The sequence below is a fragment of the Equus przewalskii genome, chromosome 18, assembly GCF_037783145.1.
Source record: "Equus przewalskii isolate Varuska chromosome 18, EquPr2, whole genome shotgun sequence".
In the NCBI taxonomy this organism is placed as follows: Eukaryota; Metazoa; Chordata; class Mammalia; order Perissodactyla; family Equidae; genus Equus; species Equus przewalskii.
Window position 1 is genome coordinate 50,407,263 of NC_091848.1, and position 18,265 is coordinate 50,425,527.

Below are 18,265 nucleotides of genomic sequence, written 5' to 3' on the forward strand. Positions count from 1 at the left end.
CACATAGCTTTTCTAAGAAGGAAAAAAGTTATGAATGGATGTTAGACTTTAAGGCTAGCCCACAAAGTTCCACATTCTCTCTGTCCCTCTGATTCCTGAATGTTCTTGAAATCTGAAATTTAGCCAAAGCCTCCCCAAGAGCGGTCATGGGGGAGGACACCGGAGCTGTATTGAAGCCTTGACAGCTGGGCAGGGTCTGTGACGGTTAGGGAGACAGTAGAATGTTCAGAGATGTGCAGGTGGGAGCAGGGAAGGAAGGCTTTGCTGGCAAGGTGTTAGTTAGGGAGGTGTTCTGGTCCTTTCTGTTCCTAACTTGAGTTTGTCAGTTGGAAACTGCCTGCGTGTTGGTGGTAGCTGCGCTGTAATTCTGAGTGGTCTTTGTAGCCCCCTCCATGCTGAGCTCAGTGGAATCACAGCAGCAATGTGCTGGCAGCGTAACGCACACGTGTCATTCTCCTCTTCCAGGGAAAAAGATGGGAGGGAAGCTGTGCGCTCTCCGAATTCTATTTTTAAATGCCCATCACTTCATTTCAAAACATTTTTTTCAAACATGCCACAGATACCATTCTTCCTTGAGATGCTAAATTTGAGGTTTTAGAAACCAAACTCTGAGTTATACAGCATAAAACCAACTATCTCAAAAGGTTTAAACACAATTGGTTTTTAATTACTTAGCATAAGTTGATTGTACCAAGAATGAAATAATTTTTAGGTTAAAAAGCAAAAGCTGTCATGAAGTAAAAATCTGGACTTAGAATAAAAATGTCCCTTCAGTTTCAGTTTAGAGTATCGTGGCAAGTCTGCAATATCGTAATCGAAAGGGGGAGAAGATAGTCTACTTTGGTTAATATCTTAAATACTTGAAATTGTTGTTCTTTAACGTATGACTTACGCTTTATTTCCTGACACAATATCCTTTGTGAGTAATGCAGGAAAACAATACTGTTCCACAACATAACTTGCCCCATAGGTTACCACTGGTTCTGATTTTTGGCTGAGGAAAATGTTTTTTCTCCTCTTTTCCTAGAACATTTGAGTGTTAGTCCTCTTGTCTGTGCTGTGCTGTGAGAAGTCTGTGGTTCATATTTCACAGGGGAAACAGTTAAAACACTGCATGTTTGAATGTGATGGAACATCTTGTGACTGAGGAAGTACTTTTATTTCTCTGGTAACTCACCTGCCCAGCCCATCAGTTTTACATCTGGAGGTGAATAGCAAATGTAGGTTAGAGAAAAAAGCCGTACTCCTCGCTGCTCAGAGGAGGCTCAAACGGCAGTTCTTGCTGGGTGTAAAAGAGAATTTTGCTTGATCTTTAGTGTAGCTTTTGAATCCACACTTGAAATAGGGAAGATCCTCATTTCCATCCTAGTTTTATTGTGAGCCTGACAAGAAGTAGGAAGGAAGGACTTTTCAAGGTCTCTTCCAGATCTGAGTCTGTACCTTCAAGGCTGACACAATGGCGGAAAAGCACCCTTAAGATAAAATCCTGACCGCGGGTCACTAGCCACATGGCCATAGTGAATTAACCTCTCTGTGACTCTGCTTTCTTGTCTGTTAAACAGGGACACAATTCTTCCCAGGGTTGTTTTGAGATTAATATAACCTAACTTGGGGACAGCACCAAGCATGATGCTGCCTAGAGTATGCACTTGATACATTTCTTATTTCGTATAATTTTTCACCTTTCCTAGAGATTGGAATTAGTTACCAACGTTCTTATGTGCTTTAGGAGAATAGAAAAAGTTCCCATCTCTCAGTACAAATAAGTTTCTAGATTGGCATGAGTATCTTTTTTTTTTTGAGGAAGATTAGCCCTGAGCTAACATCCACCACCAATCCTGCTCTTTTTGCTGAGGAAGCTTGGCCCTGAGCTAACATCTGTGCTCATCTTCCTCTACTTTATATGTGGGACGCCTGCCACAGCTTGGCTTGAGAAGCAGTGCTAGGTCTGCGCCAGGGATCTGAACTGCTGAACCCCGAGCCCTGAAGCATAGTCCGCCAACTGAACTGCTGCGCTGCTGGGCTGGCCCCATGGCACAAGTATTTTTCAGTAAGAAGTTTATATAGGATATAAGTTATCAAGAAGCTTGCATTTTGATATAAACTAGGAAGCCCTGGTGATGTCATGGCTTTATTTTCATCATCTGTCACGTGGATTATTATTGAAGGCCCGTTAAACTAAATCTGCTGTCTCATAAGATCTCCCCTACAAAAATGACTAAGGGGAATTTGATAAAAAGTAGTATAATGATTTCTTCCAGGAATCTTTTGAGAGCTGTCATTTTATAAGTGGATAGGTTATATTTCCTGAATTAATGCTAATAGCAGATATTTGTTATATAATTCAGTGTATCAGAGGGGTACCCAGAATGTGTGCTTTTTTCAGTCTTCTACAAGCCTATATTCTTTAAATCCATCCCCTCGACCCATCCACCCCTAGCAGTGGTAGTGCTTTGACTATCAGACGAGTGATTCATTTTCATCCAGGGAATCTAGTTAGTCGCTAAGACCTGTGGACGCTGCCTTTGAAATACCGCTCATATCCATCCCTTCAGCTGTCTTTTAAGGCCAGGTCCTCATCATCTCCTGTCTGCGTTATGTAACAGTAATGTCCTAAATGGTCTTTGGTCCTTATCCTTCAATTCCAGCCCCACCCTTCCCAAAATATTTTTCACCCTCCTCCTCTATCTTGCTTACCAAAACATGACTTTTATCAGGTCATTCTGAGTTCAGTAACTTTTGATGGCTTTTTACTGCCTAAAGCTCAATTTATATAGATTATAAAACAGTAAATTTTTGGTCTGGCTTTCAAGACCTTTAGCAATTTGACAACTGTCCACGTAGCCAATCTTATTTTCTTCTGCTGGAATAACTTTATTCCAGGTTAACGGGTGCTCTCATAGGTTTTCAAACGCCTCATGAGCGTATCTGCTGCCATCTTCTTTTCCTCTGTCTGTTATCTAAAATGCCTTCCCATCATCTCTGTACCTGATTCGTATGTTGAAGATTCAGCTCAAAATCTGCCTCCTTAGTAACACCTTTCCTTATCACTCCAGCCCCATTTAATCCTATTACCCACAAATCTTTGACCCATAAGTTTTCATAAAACATAACTAGAATGTTCTTCCATGAGAATTTTTATTATTCACTCTTTCTGGAATAGAACAGTACCTGGCATATAGTAGGCACTAAATAAAGATTTGCTAGATAAATCAATAGAGTCATTTTACCTTACTTGTAACTCTTTGCTTCCCCTCTGGCTTAGAAGACAAAATTCACATTCCTCAGCCTAACTTCTTTCACAGTGTATGCAACTCTTTTTGTTGCTCCCCAATATTCATCTTTCTAAGCCCCTAGTGTCTTTTTCTCGTTGTGATCTTCACAAGCCATTTTCATTCCTATTTCAGTTTTCTGGCCTATGATGCTTTCTTGACTATAAACACTTGGCTTGTCTCTTTTCTGCCTATTTATATCCCATACATCCTTGTAAGGTTAGATTTAAATCTCACCATCTCTATTAGAATACACTTCTCTTTCTTATTCAAACTACTAAAGCATTCACCACCTGTACTGGCTAGTTTTTGGAGGTTAATCAAACTTACGTTTTTGCCTGCTTTTAACGATAAAACTTTATTCTTTTTAAAAGTGAAATATAGTCCTTTTTTTTAAAAAAAAAATGAAGGCGCAGAAAAGTACAAAGAAAAATTTTAAAATTTCCCCAGATCTCAGCCCCCAGCTATGAATATTATATCCCTTTGTGCAGAACTGCCCTGAGGTTATGTAAGATGCTAACATTTGGTGAATCTGGGTGAAGGGTATATGGAAATTCTTTGTGCTATTTGTATAATTTTTTGTAAGTCTGAAGAAAAATTATGACAGCGCCACATAAATAGATTAATGAAGTAGTGCAGAGTTTGTGAAATAATCCAGATACGTAGCAATGTCAGTATATGAAGCAGTGCAAATCAGTGGGGAAAACTGAACTATTCAATTAAATGGTGATAGGATAACAGGCTATCCATTTGGAGAAAAAAGATGGACTCCTCCTTCGTATCTTACACCCTGATAAACCCCATATGGATCAACAAATTAAAAAATGATGAAGCGTAAAAACATGAGTGACAAGTGTTAGACTCACCAGTTGAAATAGGCATGATAAAGCATGGCAAGAAAACTAAAAACCGTAAAAGAAAAATACTGATAAATCTGAATGCTTAAAAATTAAAACCTTATTTATGGAGGAGTGGTGTGGGGAACACCATAAAGTTAAAAGACAAATAATAAACTGGGGAATATAGTTGTAACCTATATGACAGAGGATCGATAGGCAGATAGATAGTAAGGTGTTTCAGAGTTTGTGCTCTAGGGTGACATTGCCTGGGTCCTGCCACTTACTAATGGTAGGACATTGGGAAAATTACCTAACTGATCTCTACCTCAATTTTCTCATTTGCAAAAATGGGAATAAGACTCCCTTGATTCATGTGTGGTTATTGGGCATTTAACCCATATGTGAAAGTGTCTAGTACCACACTTGGCATATAATACTGATAATAACTGCTAAAATATTTTGGGAGCTTGCTATGTACTAGGCACTGTGCAAACCTTTTAAATACATCATCTAATTTAATCCTCACAGCAACCCTTCCAGTGAGGAGAGTACTATTATCATCCCCATTTTACAGATGGGAGCCCTGATATTTAGAGAGGTTACCTAACTTGATCAACAGCTATTCAGTGATGGAGGGAGGATTTGAACAGAGATGGGATTCCAGACCTATCCTCTTAACCTTTATACCATACTGTGGTTGTTCTCAAGATGATATTGAACCTGAAGTGAGTTCTTTCACCCATTGCGCAGCAAACCAATCTGACACTGGGTGTAGTGGAAGAAAGTAGGACTTTATTATTGCAAAGCGCTGAGCGAGGAGAATGGGTAGCTAATGCTGAAATCCCAAACTCCCTGAAAAGCTACAAGCAAGGGTTTTTATTTGGGGTTTTAGGTAGGGGAGGGAGCATATAGCCTTGCCGGCTGGCTTTTTCTTACCAGCCTGCGTTTGGCCTTGAGAGGCTGCTTGCAGGGAGAGGGGATGATTGCAGGTGGGCCTCCTTGGCTGTCTTGCCTTCGTGGATGGTGGAGTCTAGTGTCAGGGAGCCTAGAAGTTGAGGTCTGGGAAGCCTCAACTTTCTGACATTCTCTAGACAGCAGTTTCTCTGTGGTGGACTGCACCGACGCATGATTAGCTACAACTTTCATATGAGCCCAGTGCGGCCACCTGGGCTTTGACAATTTGTAACTTCTACTTGGTTGTAAAGCTCAGGGAGTCAAAGGTTAAAGAGACAGATATTTACATATGAATGTCACTAAAGAAGCAGGGAATGAGGATGAATGTTTTTGGTTTTAACCCCGTATCTGCTGGGTTCAGTGTAGGGGAACCGCTATCAGGGCTGATCTTAACTAAGAGCCAGTAACAAAGACAACTCAATTCCCTTTTCCTCGGGACTATTTAATCTTGACAATTAATTGGACTTTCATGTCCCTGTCAGCGGCTATATGAATTGAACTTTTCAGATGTATTTGGGCACTGGTATTTTCATGAGGTGCCATCTCAAAGAAAAGAGGCCTCAGAGAAATTCAGGCCATAAGGAAACTTATTTTGCATGCTCTACAACACTAAGTATAATGTCTATAAATGTCTATACTGTGTAATACAGTAGTTTCTCCATACGTACTTATTGGGGTACTTTCTTTTGGTTTTATTTTCAGAAAATAAAAAAATCAGAGATGATTTTACCTTTTTAGCACTTAATATACATTAAAGTAGCTAAAGCAGCAGCAAAGGTAGGTGTTTGATAAACAGAAATGATATGGCAAGTTGAATTCTCATGCAAAAATTTCAGATTTCTTATTGGAAAATTCAATTGATTTTATGTGAATTTGGGGGAGCTTTTGATTTGTGGGAGTATAATTTATTCAAATCTTAGTTCATATTATAACTCAGGATAAAATTCTTTTGATAGTCTTAAAATTGAACTTTAAAAAAACTTTTATGAACTTAATATATTTAAAGACAGTGGCTACCATCTGTCTATTTCTTTTGATAGATTATACCAGGGTTTAATTTAGTTATTCAGAACAAATCTGAAAATACTTTTTGTGTGGTATTAGACATTTTTCTACATAGTAATATAGTGTTAAATCATGTAAAACCTAATTTGGAAAGAAAATAGTGAATCAAATGCATGATTTATGCTTCTTTAATCATGAAGACGTGATTAGTAGGGACATGAGAAGTTTTAACTCTCGCCTTACGTATGATTGTTGAAGTCATTGGATTTGAGGGAGCACTATTCTTGATTGAAATAACTTGTTATTTATCCCTCTATCTAGCTTTTTATTGCTGGACGATAAAGAAAGAGGAACACTAGATACCTTTAGGAGAAACCCTGTTTAATTCATAGTAACACCATATATATTATATTTAGTACTTAGCTTCTTGGCCACCTATTCTATCTTGAACAAAGCATCAAAAGAGGAAAAATACAAAAAAGACAGCTGAGCAACCAAAATAAGTATAATCACGTCCATTTTTAATAATTTCCACGAGGGGTCCCAACCTCCCTTCCCCTTCCTGAGGTCTCACTTTTCGCCCCTATATGCTTACTTTGCCTAAATTCTAACAAGCATGGATATTAGGTTTCTAAATGCACAGCAGTTTAGGAGGAGAAAGATTTGCTGCAAGCAATCAAGGAGACAGCCAAAGACAATCAAAGATCACGGGCATCATGACATCAAGAGAAGCTACAGGAACACTTTAAAAGCAGACCTAAAAATGCAAAAATTATGGCTATCTGGGATCATTTAGTTTGGGAGCAGTCATATCCAGATTTCTCAGCCCTGAGGGCGTCATTGTATTACAGGATAGTACAGTAAGAGACATCAAGAAAGAATTAAGTTATGGTCGATAAGTGTCAGCTTTTACCAGTATCCAGTCTCAAGGTGGTGCCTCATCTTCCTAGGAGGTAGAGATTTTGGCTTGGTAATTGAAGACTCAAGCACCTCCACTTCCTCGTGCCTCATTACTAATTGAGTCTTGAGGTTTTCTGTCTCCCCTTCATCTCCCATTTTTATCTGGAAGTCTGTGAATCCAGTTTCTGCCCAGGCCCTCATGATCTAGGTTCTCCTGGCCAGGCTCCCATCTGAACTTGTGATCCCTCTATAACTTCTGATTTGGGGTCTCCATTCTCACAGAAATGTCTTCTCATGGATACGTGAGCCTTGAGCTTCACTCTTGGGTCTTCCCATACAGCCATATACATTCCCTTTACCAGACAAGGTGTTTCTCAATCAGTGATTAAGGAAAGTACTATAGTGAAGTTTTAGAAACTCTGCCTTACCCTACTCCTCGCTTTCTCCCTTCTTTATTCCCGGTGGGGAAATATCTTAACCAGAGTCAACTGTCCAACCTAGCTTGGACCCTTGGGATCCAAAATGTCTGATAGTACCAGACTTTTGTTGTCATGGGCACAGCAGAGCTGAATGAGTGGGTAACTGTTGGTGGTATCAGAAAGTCATAGTCAACATTGCTTTCTCCAGTAACCTGTTTTAGTCTCCTTTCCCATATGGTGTTTTCCAATAATGAGTATGCAGTACATATTAGGAATAGTTTCACGCCAAAGACATTTTTTTAAGTTCTTTGCTTAAGATGGCAATTCATCAGGTATACCAAAAACGTGACCAGTGCTTCTACTGTATATCACCTGTAACAGTTTTCTGTATTAATCCTTACTTGTTAATAGGTCAGTCTCCCTGTTAGTATCAAGTCCATCACTCCCCCTGCTGGTTGTCATGGCCTACCTGGAGTCCCCAGAATTAAGTAAGAGGTGAAGATATTTTGAAAGTGTATCAAGTTTTGTATTTAACACATAACCTAGTGGGACCAGAGCAGCTTTGCAGCACTAAACAGGCTGTCTAACAGCTCAGAGGCTGCAAAGGGCTTTGTTTACCCTGCAAAAGACCTTTCTGTATTCCAGCCCTGTAATCATAAGAACAGCCACATCCAACTATGTGTGTGTATGTATGTATATATTATATATATAAAAATATGTATAGTGTGTGTATATATGTGTATACATACATATTTCCATATATATATATGTACACATATATGTAGTGTGTGTGTGTGTATGTACACACCCAGAACACAGTATTTGTTCAGATGCTTAACCATTCCATTAATATTACCTGAGCAAAGGGGAGATTCTTACTGGAACAGGATCTGACCAGACTGTTAACACTGCACATTTGATCCTTGAACTACCTTTGGAGCTATGCTCCACTCTTGAGCCCAAGGGTAGGTTATGGGACGGTGTAGACTGTTCTCTTTAATTCATCCTTTGGCGGTCTTAGGGTCAGTTCTCCTCAGTTTCCTTTTCTTAGGACCAATTATTACCCCCATTAACTAGCCTCAAACTCTTTCTAATAGGCTGTGAACTCTTTGCAGACAGGGATTAAATCTTTTTATCTTTCCACACCAAGCACAGTACCTGGATTCTTACCTTGCATGTTGTAGGAGCTTAACAAATGGCTTATTGGTAAATTAATTAATTATAAATGAGACTTGCGGATAGCCTGTGTCTTATTGAACTTCTAATTGTTTCTTCAGCAGCATTAACTGGAAAACACAATTTCCCCAGAGCTATGCTTCTCTTAGTTAATGTTGTTTCAGAGAGGGACTTTGTCATGATGATATAAAATTTTGATTAAATGGAAACAGCCATTTATTTCTCTTTTACTAATAGCTCCACATAAACACCATTTGTTAAATGGAGAAACAATTGGAAAGGAAAGCTTTTCTCAAAGTAGTATAACCAAGGCATGGTATAGTTTTATAATTATTTATGCTTCATATGTAAGATTTTCTCAGTTAATATATCCACTTATTAGGCATTAGGAAATTTTGATTGAAGCACAAGGTTATGAAATAGATCTGCAAACATGGAAGTAGAAAGAGACTGTATAATTTAAATAAGTTAATGCTGCTCTGCTAAACCTAATGTTTTCCTTTTGCCCTTTCTGCATCTAGTAACCAGGCCATTTCCCCCAGTATAGTAAGTGTGGCCTGGGAGTGAGTGAAAACTTTTGAGCTGCTACATTAAATCAATTTAGGACATTGGGAGTAGGAGTTAGCAAGTCATTGCTTAAGGGAACCAAATAATAAGCTAAGAAGGCTAAATGCAATTTACTAAAGGGCCCAATATAAAGGCAAATAGTAGCTTATGCACTGGGTTATCTCAATGCAGTGTTTGATCTCCCTGGTCCCTACTAACTCTTAGATTCTGAGTCTGATTCAAACAGGGGCACTGCTAACCCATTTGCCTTTGTGAAAATTAGAAAAATGTGCCCTTTCTTGAGTAAAATTTTTTAGTATGTTATACACAACAATTGAACAATCTTATGTTCAGGCCTGAAAAAAGTAGGAATGTAGATGGGCACCTCTCTGGTCTTGTCTGGTGACTCGACTCCACCCTCCTGTAAGGAGGGATGGGAATGAGGGGACGGGACTGGGGAGCATTGGTTCAGGGAGTAGCATCTAGCATCAGTTCACCCAAACGGTGGTTCCATGAATCAAACTTATTTTTAAATCAGTGACCGGAGCATCTACATTCTGTTAAGAATCATACAAAACTGCTGCTGAGAGGACACGCTCCTTTGGCTCAGTCTGGCCCTGGGGGTTTGGGATGTGGGGGCCCATAACTGTCAGGGCTCACATACCACTGGCAGTGCATACATTCTCCCACCCCCATTCCCATCCCCGTAAGTCTACCCTGTTTGGTATAGAAAATGAGCCAGTCAGAATTGGGCCTCCTAGAGCTGAAGATAGGTACTGGGATGTGCCAGTGGGTGTGCAGGTACCTGGCTCTCCCAAGTAGGTGCATGTTGTGGGTACCACTGTGGAGTTACATGACAGAGAGCTTTCCTCATGGCTTTAGGTTTCAACCAGGAGACCCAGTGTCTCCTCTCTTACCGTCACGTATATTCTCATGTAACTCCACACATCTGCTCTGTGAATACTGCCATCCGTCTCCCAGCTATGGTGCTCTTGTGCTACCCGGGATTCAATTTATATAGACGTATATAGCGTTCTATTAAGTGCTCAAAATGTTCCTTTATTTAAATGAGCACTTTAGTGTTTAAAATAGATTCTTGAACATTTTTCACTTAGAATTTCCACATTTTACTTTTCTTAAATTAATGCTTATATTTTTTATACTTCTGATTTTTTAAATAGACTGTAACTGAGGAAATTCAGACCACATATTATAAAATGTAAGAGCATGTATTAGTTATCCATCCCCTAATTGTGTGTTTAGAGCTATATAGCCCCCTGAATTTCTGAACAAAACGCAATATATGCTCCTTTTAAGGCTCTGAGTCTGTTCAGGACTTGCTCATATGAGCTAAGAGGTAGGGGAGAGAGGATTTCTTATGTCATGGTGCCCTAGAGACTCAGTCAGGAGTGAGTTGAAAGCCCCCAAAGACCTCAAGCTCCCACCAAAATACAAATCCCACTGTAAGGTTATTCTTGTCTTTAGTGTTAGACTAGATTGGAAAGATTAGTCTAATGAGCTTTCGTTTAAGAAGTGTCCTTTCATGGCATAAATTCACATTGAGAATGTAATTTCACCATGAGGTTGGTGTTTTTTTTTTTTTAAGATTTTATTTTTCCTTTTTCTCCCAAAGCCCCCTGGTACATAGTTGTGTAGTTTTAGTTTGGGTCCTTCTAGTTGTGGCATGTGGGATGCCGCCTCAGCATGGCTTCAAACTGGCGAAACCCTGGGCTGCTGAAGCGGAGCCTGCGAACCTAACCACTTGGCCACGGGGCCGGTGCCATCAGGTTGTTTATATAGTCTTTTATTTTTAAATTTTGCATTATGGGAAATTGTAAACATATACAAAATTAGAGAGATTAAGATAATAAATCCTTATGCAATATTACCTAGTTTCAACAGTTAACATTTTGTCAGTTGTTTCCTCTAAAGCACCCCCCTGTTTTCTTTACATCATAGTATTTTAAAGTAAACTTCAGACATCAAGTCCATTCACCTGTAAATATTTCAGCATTTATCACTAATTCATAAGGCCTTTTAAAAAATATAACCACCATGCCATTATCATACCTGTAAAATTAACAGTTATTTAATATCTAATACTCTTCCACATTCAGATTTCCCTGATTGTCTCAAAAACAGCTTTTTGCAGATTGCTTGTTCAAATTAGAATCCATGTAAGGTTCATACCTTGCATTTGGCTCTTTATGTCTCTCAGGTCTCTTTTTTTCTATGTTAATAAATTTTTATATTTTTTTCCTTATGTTTTCTCGTAATTTATCAAGGGAGCTTAAAGGAAAACTTTCTACCAAAATTAATGCTTTAGGCTTTATCTTTAAATCATTAATTTGTACATTCTTTACGTTTTCAGATCCATACACACTTAATGCTGTAATGTGAAAGGCTGGGAAAATGTTTTTAAAAAAAGGTTTTCCTTTTGTGATTCAGAAACAGGCATGAATTGATTTTATTACTCAACAGCAGAAACCAAATGCAGAAATTTGGCCCCCACCCTATTTGAGTTCAAATAGGTCTGTATTAAATCACATTTTTAAGTTACAGTATAGTTTGACTTAACCAGAATATCACTTTAATTATGAATATAAAATTTCTAAATAATGAGCCCTTTGCTTCTGGGATCTTACCTTTTTTATCTTTCAGATTTTGAGTTTGTATTTCAGTATAGTAAATTCAAACTAAAACAGCGTTTTCTTCCCAAACGTGTGTTTGTATCTCCTCTACTGTTAACAGCTAACATCCCTAAATGGCTTGTCCATTTGTTAGTATTCCTGTTGAGTTCACTCTGGTATCTCAAAAGCATTGTTTTTTGTAAAAGTGGTTGAAGCATATATTTTATTCTTTTTTAAAGTACTTATTTTGCTATTCTACCAGGTTGGTGCATTATTTTCTTTCAACATGGATAGGAAGAATTTCTTCTGCCACTATAATTTTAACACTACCATGCTTGATATAAATTGTGCAGTACTGCTAAAGCGCCTCAACATTTTACCATTTCTTTTTATAAACTCTCAATCTTGTGATATCTTTCCTTTCTTAGGATATGAACGAGTCTGCCAAACAAGAAGATATTTTGGAATCCACAACAGATGCTGCGGAATGGAGTCTGGAAGTGGAACGTGTACTACCACAACTGAAAGTCACGATTAGGACTGACAATAAGGTATAGAAGAGAGAGCACATTTTGTCCAAATAGATTTTTATAGGACAATTTCAGGGTCGGGGTACTCCCAGTTATACAAATGATTTAAGAAAGGCAGTAAGATTCTAGTTTCCAATGTTTTATCTTAATAGAGATTAAATAAATTATTGCTGAATGAATAAATAATACAGTTCAGAAAGCAGGGCATAATAGATCTTTAAAGTGATTGGAACACATGACGTTTCCCTGGTATTGAGGGATACGTTCTCAATACATTTTGATATATTTGCTTGGCAATCATATTTTGTTTAGGTGAATAGTGAATAAAATTGGAATTCCATGACTGTAAACCAACTGATTAGAGTTAGAAGATAGTTTAGAACTCTGCTGGATGGCAAAACAGAAGGCATCCTGGAAGTTGCCTTATGTTATTTACTCAGTATGTATGGTTAAAAATTAAATATTAAGAAAATAATTGAGAAATCATATGCAATAAGATTTGGGGGTTAGGCCAGATGAACTGGCCCATTTAATCAAGTTTCTACTTTCTTTTTACCTACAATTTGTAAGTAAGAACTTCAGAACAAGCTAATGGGTGACTAGACAATACTATTCTCATTAGTACCATAATAATCTCTACAGAAGGTGCTAGGGAGACATCAGGGTGAACAAATTGAAGGATTTTCATCCTTGGAGGCCGGAGACAAGCCCCAGCATTATGGAACAAGGCTCCAGGGAAGCTTGTCTCTCTGAAAATGTGGTCCTGTGTCTGCGCCCAAAATAGAAGCCCTACAAAGGTCACTGTTTTCAGAGAGCCTTGGAAGCTCATTCATTCTTACAGTGTCTGGATTTGGGCTTGTAGAACTGTTTCCTAGAGAAGGTACTAAGTAGCCTGGACTCCTAGGGCAGTCCTAGGAGAGCATGAGGATAGCAGAGGTCTTCCTAGACTGTGAATAGCTGTGGAGCAAACTTTAAGGTGGGTGGGCAAATCCTGCAGCCTGTTCACCAAATATTTACGAGTCATGGAGGCCAGCCATGATCTGACTACATTGGGGGTGAATTCTCTGTTTACATATCTCTTATGTGTAAATACGTATTATAAGAATTTCTTCACTGATTAGATCTCTACTGGATTTGATCTCTAATTTGAAAAAATGTAATTTTTTTGTAAAAATGTAATTTCAGATTCTTTAGTTTTGTCAGAACAAATTCTCTTTATAAAATTAAAAATCGCTATTATTGTGATTCTAGTTAGAATGACATGTTAAAATAGTTGTGTAGTTCAGGACTCTCAAGTATATCCTAATCCCACAATGAAGCAAGTTAATGTGCTTATTTTCAAGCTAAGTAACTCTTGGAATCAAACCTCTCATTTAGAGCCTGATAGGATCACACAAGAGTGTTTTTTTTTAAGCATGGTGCACATAATAGAAGTAACTGAATACAGAAAGAAAGAATATAGATATACCTGCTAACAAGCACAGTTTTACAAAACTGAATACAGGGGCCAGCCCCGTGGCTGAGTGGTTAAGTTTGCGCGCTCCGCTTTGGCGGCCCAGCATTTCATGGGTTTGGATCCTGGGCTCCGACATGGCGCCGCTCCTCAGACCACACTTAGGCGGCATCCCACATAGCACTACCAGAGGTACTCACAGCTAGAATATACGACTGTACTGGGAGGCTTTGGGGAGAAGAATAAAAGAAAAAAAGATTGGCAACAGTTGTTAGCTCAGGTGCCAGTCTTTAAAAAAAAAAATCTAAATGCAGATCAAATTCTATTACAAACCAGCATTGCAGTAATCAAAATCCTGGATTCTTAAAGAATCAATGTTTTCGTAATTTGGGGAAGATTAACTAGTTGAAAATTGGACTCTTAGTCTCACGCCATTCATTACCAGCCTTGATCTTATGAGGATATACTGTGCCAAATTAATTATACAATCAACTTTTACAGGCAGCATTCCAAAATGTCAGATAAAGTTTTGGTGGGATTTTCTGTTTAGCATTTTTTTAGAGTATGTGAATATCATTTTGAATTTAGATTTTTGTGGAAAACATACCACAATTTGTATTTGATTGCTTTTTCAGAATTCTTCTCTAGATCTTTTGGTCTTTGTGTCCAGTCTTTTCACAAACTCTTCTTCTAAGTATTTCAGATGTAGCAAATGGGAAATACAGCTTTAGGAGTAATTCTTAATTCCGCTTACTTAAGAAAAATAAATTATACATTGATTTGAGAAAATAAGGGACTCATGAATAGAGAAATGTTTTTCATGTCTCAGAAATAAAACTAATCTGGTTGCATGTGAGGTTTCTCATGGCCTCATTATCCTCCTCCATCAGATGAGATGGACCCAGCATCACACTGCATCCTGTTCTTCCTCAGCTCCTGGCTCTGCCAGAACCAAACCCTCTCCTTTACTTTTGGCCAAAACAATAACCTTTTACTCAACACAGGCAATTGAGGACATTTAGAGATTTCAACTTTGTGTTTGAGGGAAAAAAAGGAATTAATTATTTTCAGATCAATGTGTTTTACTGATCGCTGTTAGATTAATTTTTAAGTAGTGTAGAGTTTGGGAGATAAGTAATAAAGGGCCTCTATTATTTAAATCCATTATAAATTTGTTTAAAATGGCCTCATGGTAGGAGTAAATAAGTCCCATTTTATTTGGCGTTGGATCAAATGTTTGTTTTGCTTTTTTTCTCACAAGTTTATTCCTTGTATGCTTCCTAGCAGGGAATTACAAAAAAAAGTAAATCTCCATTTCTGTTCTTTTTGCATATTATAGTATGCATGCTTTGATGAGATTCTATCCTGTACCAATGTCTTATTTGTTATATTCTCCATATTGTTGTAATCAGGTTTTTATTGCTAGGCTAGTTTATCCCTGTTTCTGGCACCACTTGTTACTGTTGCCAGTTCTCAAAGAATGCAAACAAATTTTAATATTAGCTTAAACAAATTACAATTGGGAAAATAAATATGTTGCCAAAAATATAAATAATATGTTTCACAACTGAAGATGAAGGATTTTTGTCGTATGCTGGCTCGAATGGACTCTGTTGTAGTCCCTGTTTAGAGCTGGGTGTAGGCAATGCCCCTCACCTTCACTTCTACAGCAGTTCCATCCCCAGAGGCCCACTCATGTCTGCCCCAACTTGGACTCATGTGTGTGAAGACAGAAGTTCTGCCAAGGGAGCCAGTAAATTCAGCCAAATCCTAGGTCATTCCACTCGAGTGAATGCTTCGGTTATGAGTGAGCGAGCAGGCTCAGGAGGCAGTTCCTAGAAGGGCAGTCTGAGGACACCTAAGCTAGAGTAGACATTGGTGCCGCCTAATAAAATCGTCTGCCGGTGTTGTTGGTATGCTGTCACTCCACAGCCTGTACTTTTGGTTCTTTCCCTCATTTTTTTCTCTTTATTCCCCTTACGCTTTCATCTTCTGCTGCATTTTTATCTTTGTTATTGTTCTTTATTAGACCCAGTAGCAGCACCCACAAGTGTTACATAACTACTGTGGTGGAATTGAAAACTAAGAGCAAACATCTGTGATTATGCTCAGACTTAAATCTGTGACTAGTCAAGAATTATCCCAATCTCTGAGTCTTTTTAAAATACAATTTTGTTTTTAATTACAAAAATAATATGGATGCAATAATTCATGGGGAGAGGGGGCAGGGAGTGTGCTGTGAATTAGAAGCTAGTGACCACACATTTAGTCCCACTGTATCAATTCCTGATTTATTGAGCCAAAGCTTCAGAAACATGGTGGAACTGTGGTAGCCAGGAAGACCCAGAGAAGATGGGGCCTATCTCACACACCTTCCCTTGGCACCCAGAATTCATATTTACATCACTTGTTAGCTGTGTGACCCAGGGCAAGCTGCTATACCTCTCTGTTCCTCCTTTTCCTCATCTGTAAAATGGAACTAATTATATTACTGACCTCAAAGAGTTGTTGTAAAGCACCAAAACAGTGTCTGACACATAGCTAATATCTATAAATGTGAATTATTGTTAGGTTACAATATTGTTATTGTAATAATATTGTGTTCTATCATAGCCCTCTTGTATTCAGTGCCTATATCAGTATTCAGGAAGAATTTCCAAAATTTCTGCACTAATGCTTCTATCATTTAAGGAAATGTTTATAAACATCAGCCTTACATTCTTACGTGGGGATGTAATCAGGTTCATTTAAGTATCACTTTGGTAAATCTTTCCAGTTTTCCCCTACTAAAGGTATATATAATATGATACTAATAGTAAAAAGTGACATTTACTAAGAGTTACTGCGTGCCAGGTGCTGTCCTTAGCACTGCGGGCATATTAACTCACTGCATCCTTTCCATGCCAGTAAGATGCAGGTACCTTTTACTAAGAGGAGGAAACTGAAACATGGAGACGTTAAGTAACTTGCCTTTGCCTAGTGAGTGACGGACATGAAATCTGACCCTACGACCCAGGCTCTTATGCAGCCCATTAGTGACAATATAGCATACTGGTTAAAAGCACAAATTCTGAATCCAGGTTGCTTGAGTGCAAATCCTGGCTCTAACACTTATATAGCTATTGGACCTTGTGGGCCAGTTACTCAACCACTCTGTGCCTCCTTGTCCTCATCTGTAAAATGGGGTTGTTGTAAAACCTACCTCAGAGAGTTAGTAAAAGGATTAAACGAACAAACATGGCCAAAGCCCTCTAAATGGTGCCAGAGGAATCACTGACGCTTTGTCCACCACTATTTCTGTGTGCCTTTATGTATGCAGTTGACATGACACTTCTATTTGTTTTTTTAAGATGTTATTTTTCCTTTTTCTCCCCAAAGCCCCAGGTACATAGTTGTATATTTTTAGTCGTGGGTCCTTCTAGTTGTGGCATGTGGGATGCCTCAGCATGGCTTGATGAGCGGTGCCATGTCCGCACCCAGGATTCGAACTGGCGAAACCCTGGGCTGCCAAAGCGAACTTAACCACTCGGCCACGGGGTCAGCCCCCCAGATGACACATCTTTTATTTAACATATCATTGCATCATGAGCATTTCCACTCATCCTTAGAAGTTGTAAACCATAACTTGAGATGGCTGTCTCCAGTGCTGGAAGGTCACCGTCAGTCCCCAGCTCAGAGCCAGGTGGCAGAGATGATTTGGACAAGCTCAGCAGCTGGGGTCAAACCAGGAGGTGTAGCATCCCATTGGAGGAATGACGGGGCAGAGTCGTGCAAGCACTGGAGGTTAGGATATGTCTTGTCTGGTGTCCCTTTGTCGATTTAGTCTCTGAACTTCACTTATTGAACCACGGGAGTGTGGCTTCTTAAAATGGCCAATCATATTAGTCTTTTTCAGAAAGATGATGTTTTTCAAGTCAAAGGTTTTTACTATAATAGAAATCAAGTAAACATTAAAAAATATTTATTCCTGTCCCCTAGAAATAAGGAAGAACAGAAAGTGTCAAATCAGTTTTCAACTAAACCTTACATAGTCCCTTTTCTTCAATTATACAGTATTTATTCCCAAAAGATTATGTATTATAATGATTTAATATTAGGTATTTAATGCAATGAAGAAATGCTCTATCATCCTTTAGTGCCCTGTGGATACTGTAATTAAATTTTTGATTAATGACTTAAGTAGATTTTTTTCCCAATTGTAATTAAATGTTTCCTGCTTTGTTTTAAAAGATAGTTGGCTAGGCACCCCCTTCATTCCACCAAAATGTCTTTAGTCATTATGTAAATCTTCAGGTTTATTACAAGGAATTTAGATGAAGAGATTTTTTTTTAAAGGATTTGGAAGTACTACAGTGTTTCTAATTATTTCAAGACTTTTATTCACTGAACTGCTTCTTTACATCCTTACCTGTTCTTCAGTGTCTGACTTTCTCAGAGTACAATTGTAAAAAGAACCTTAAACTTGAAGTTTCAACTCCAAGCAATTGGATTTTGCTTTACCATAAATAAACCATACAGGTGTTGCCTTGGGTAATTCACAG

General features: G+C 38.4%; 1 protein-coding gene across 1 annotated transcript in view; it reads left to right on the forward strand.

The window, feature by feature from the left end:
• IFT57 (intraflagellar transport 57) overlaps positions 1 to 18,265 on the forward strand; it is a 54,587-nt gene that overhangs the window by 15,059 nt on the left and 21,263 nt on the right. The window contains exon 6 of the mRNA XM_008524103.2: positions 12,170 to 12,292. Within this exon, the coding sequence (XP_008522325.1) occupies positions 12,170 to 12,292 (123 nt within the window). The remainder of the gene's footprint in view (positions 1 to 12,169; positions 12,293 to 18,265) is intronic.